At 19.3% G+C, this 3,874-nt stretch overlaps 1 protein-coding gene across 1 annotated transcript; it reads right to left on the bottom strand.

Moving 5' to 3' along the window:
• Positions 1–3,631: 3,631 nt before the first annotated feature.
• Positions 3,632–3,826, bottom strand: LOAG_13382 (hypothetical protein; the record flags this gene model as incomplete). Its single annotated transcript, XM_003148891.1, has 1 exon — positions 3,632–3,826. A coding segment is annotated over one exon (195 nt), but the record flags the coding sequence as incomplete, so codon positions are not given.
• Between the last annotated feature and the right edge of the window lie 48 nt (positions 3,827–3,874).

Genomic DNA, 3,874 nt, shown 5'->3' with positions numbered 1-3,874 from the left:
CAAAAACGAATTGTTATTTGAAATGAAAAAGTAAGACCGGAAAAACCGGAAAAGGATGAATGATGTAAATAGTTTGAAATAGAAATTGTGAAAATAAAAAAAAAAAAGATAACCGGAATATCCTGAAATATCAATTTTTATAAGTAAGCGGCAATTTACCATATCTATCACAATTATATCAACTTCCGAGAAGTTAAACTGGAAGAAGTCTTCATACAAGTATGCATTATTGATTAATTGCTATTATGAAAGATATTTATAATGGAAATAGTATTTGTTTGTTTGAAGGATAAAAGAATTTTGAATTTAAACTTTTAATATATTGTTGAATTTTGATAAATTCAAAAAAAAGCAAGCAAATAAGTAAATAAATAAATAAATAAATAAACAAACAAATAAACAAACAAACAAACAAACAAACAAACAAACAAACAAATGCAAACATATATGTAATTAATATAATTTGAAAATTATATTATAAAAAGTAAATTAGTAAAATATCATTTAAAATAGCATTAGGAATAAATCATTTGATAGTAATGAAAATATATGTGAGGAAAAAATTTCCTTAAATTTTCGATCAGAAATTTATTTAATAAATTTGTCCAATCCATTTCATAATGATAATAATTCAAATACTTATTTAATCCTAATTGCTTTATTTGTTTATTATAAGCATTAATTAATTAATTACTCCCAGAATAACCATTCTTATTTGTTTATCAGAAGTATTAATTAATTAGTTTGCTTTCTGCTTTCGACAACCAATAAACAATGATGCTAAAATGATAAATAAATAATTCAAATCTTTTGCTAAGAAAAGTGAAAATGAAAAAACAAAATAAATAATAGGTTAATTTTTATAACAATTTTGCTAATTTAGAAATTAATTTTATGAAAATTTTACTAATAAAAGGAATTATTTCTTTTTTAATAAATATTAGAAATTATAACAAATCATTTCTTCATTTATTCATTATTTATTCAATTAATTTTTTATTTGTTGGACAATTTGACACATATATATTATTATTTGCATAATTCATGCCATATTTATAAAATAAACAGCATGTAACAAATTACTTCAAAGTGTTAGCAATTAATTAATTAATTAATTAATCAATCAACTAGTTACTGATGTAAATAAATAAATAATTAAAGCTTGAAATGTATATCCCGTTATTTATATAATTTATATCATATTGTTAAGTTAAATAACAGGTAATAGAATATTTTAATTTGCCAACAATTAGTTAATTACTTAACTAAATTAATAATACAAGTAATCAAAAGGATTTGAAATATATGTATCATCATTATTTATACAATTTATATCATATTTTCGAGTTAAATAATAAATAACAGATTAGTTTAACTTATCAATAATTAATTAATTAATCAATTACTAGTGTAAATAATTAAACATTTCTACAAAAAAAAAAAAAAAAGGAATGGGAAAAAAACTAATAATAAACTATAAAGAAAAGAATGAGAAAAGGAGGATGAAGAGGAGCTGTTTGCTTCATTAGTTAAAGTAAAAATTAGCGTTTTAAAAAGTTTTTCTTTTTCGTTTTTTTTCTGAAATGAAACAAAACAAATGAAATAAAATAATTCAATTAACATTTTGTCCTTTTTTTTCTTTCAAAAAAAAAATTAATATTTAACTTTTGTCTTTTCGTTTTTTTTTAAAAAATTTCATTTTTTTTTTTTAAATTGTATGAGAAAAAAGTTAAAAAAGTTTTTTTTGTTTAAAATTTCACTTTTTTTTTAAAAAAAAATTGTATGAGAAAAAAATTAACATTAAAAAATGTTTGTCAAATTTTCAACTTTTTTTTTTTCCATTTTAAATTCACATTGTTGTCATATTATTTGTGCAAAAGTTTTGAAATAAAAACGAAGCAAAATTTCTGAATTTCAAAAATTTAATTTTTCATGACTTAATTATTTCAAATTCTTAGAATGATATAAAATGATTGGAATTTGTTAGAAGTTAAAAAGATTTTTTTTTTGTAAATACTCTAGTTGTTGGTATATATTTTGTGTTTTATAGCTTCCTTTTTTTTTTTCCAAAAAATTTACAGTTCAAAAAAAATTGATAAGATTATTTGGTATTATCAGTTATGTTTAAATTAATCACTTTTTAATAATAAATTAATTAAAACAAAAACAAAAAAAAAAGAAACAGACAAATAAATTCAAACATTATTGTGTTAAATTTCATTCTTTTTTTTTAAAACCTATTTTGAAATAAAATTTTTTTATCTTAAATATAATTTAGTAATTTAATTAAATATAATTTAAAATATAATTTAGTAATTTAGTAAAAACTTAAATATAATTTTTTTACTTAAAAAAACCTAAATATAATTTAGTAATTTAGTAAAAACTAAAATATAATTTAATAATTTTAATTTAGTAATTTAACGTATTTTTTGATTTCCTTTTTAATTATTGATTGGTAATTGGGAAGACAGTAATATGGGCATACTAAAAGCAATGATAATTACATTTCAAATAACTAGTCATCTGTTAAATTTCAAGTTTTCTTTTTTCCCCAACTGAAAAGCTATTAAAATTTTAGCCAATCATTTGTTATCGACAACTGTGTTTTAGTTAATTAGTTTTTAATTTTTCGTTTCTTTTTTTTTATACTTTTTTGTTTTGTAAACGATGAAAATGTTTGATTGAAATTGTTCATAAACAAAATAACAATTAAATGAAACGATTAATTTGTTTGATTTTTTTAATTTCCAATTTTCTTTTTTTTGCCATCTTATAAAATAGGAAATAAAATGAAATTTCGTTAGTTTTATAAGTGTAAAAATTTTTTTTTTCAAATCAAATGAATGAAATAATTGTTGAAAAATTGTCAGTTAATTAATCAATCATTCGTTATTTCTACGATATTTTCAATTCAAATATAAGTTATAAGCGAGGAAATCAATGATTAAATTCTGTTACTAAAATAAAGCATCAAATTATCTTTTATGTGTTATACAAATTTTTAGAAAAGAATTTTACAAAAATGTGGAAATTATTAAGGGAAATTTTAGTAAAATTTATTAAATACATCAAATTTAAGTTTCATTTCAAATTAAAAATTTTCCTATAAATGAAATAATTTCATTTTAAAGCATTAATTAATTAATCACTATTACTATTATAAGTTATGATAAGATAAATAAGTTATATCTTATTTGCAAAATCCATTAATGTCATATTTTTAAGCTACATTTATTTAATGGTCAATAAAGGTTAATGTATGCATATTTCGCTGATCTTACTAATACTCACACAACAAATGCCTATCATTTTAATCATTTAACTATATTAGTATTTAATTAATTTACTGTAACTAATTTGTATAAATTTAAATTTTTAAAATTAAAAATATTCATAAAATTTTGCAATTTTTACTTATTTGTATAAAAATTTGAAAAATTTCTAGTAGCCCGTAAAAAAATTTGTGCAAAATGTATAAAACTATTGCAATGTGTCACTGATCACTGATAATTGTTGATTGATCTGTTATTTCAAATGAAGTATTTTATGGTTTTCTTCCTTCGAACATGTATTATCATCATTATTATCATTAATAATAATAATTACTTCAACTAAGCTTTCGAATAATTCACTCACATGTAGCAAAAATCATTGATAGGTCAAAGTTCAAACATAGTAATAAATCATCAATGAATAATGATAACGATGCATTAATGCAATAGGCAGCTATTTGTAATTTCTGATTGGCAACTTTATCAATGATTACAGTATTGGTTACAGTAATGGCATCAATGATTACAGTAATGACAAACTTTTGCAAAATCTGAGAATTGAAATGAAAGAAAAGATTTCATATTGTTTTGTTTATTTT

The sequence above is a fragment of the Loa loa genome (genome assembly GCF_000183805.2).
Source record: "Loa loa unplaced genomic scaffold supercont3.139, whole genome shotgun sequence".
NCBI lineage: Eukaryota > Metazoa > Nematoda > Chromadorea > Rhabditida > Onchocercidae > Loa > Loa loa.
Note: the sequence above shows the minus strand (reverse complement) of the source record. Positions and strands in the feature narration are given on the sequence as shown.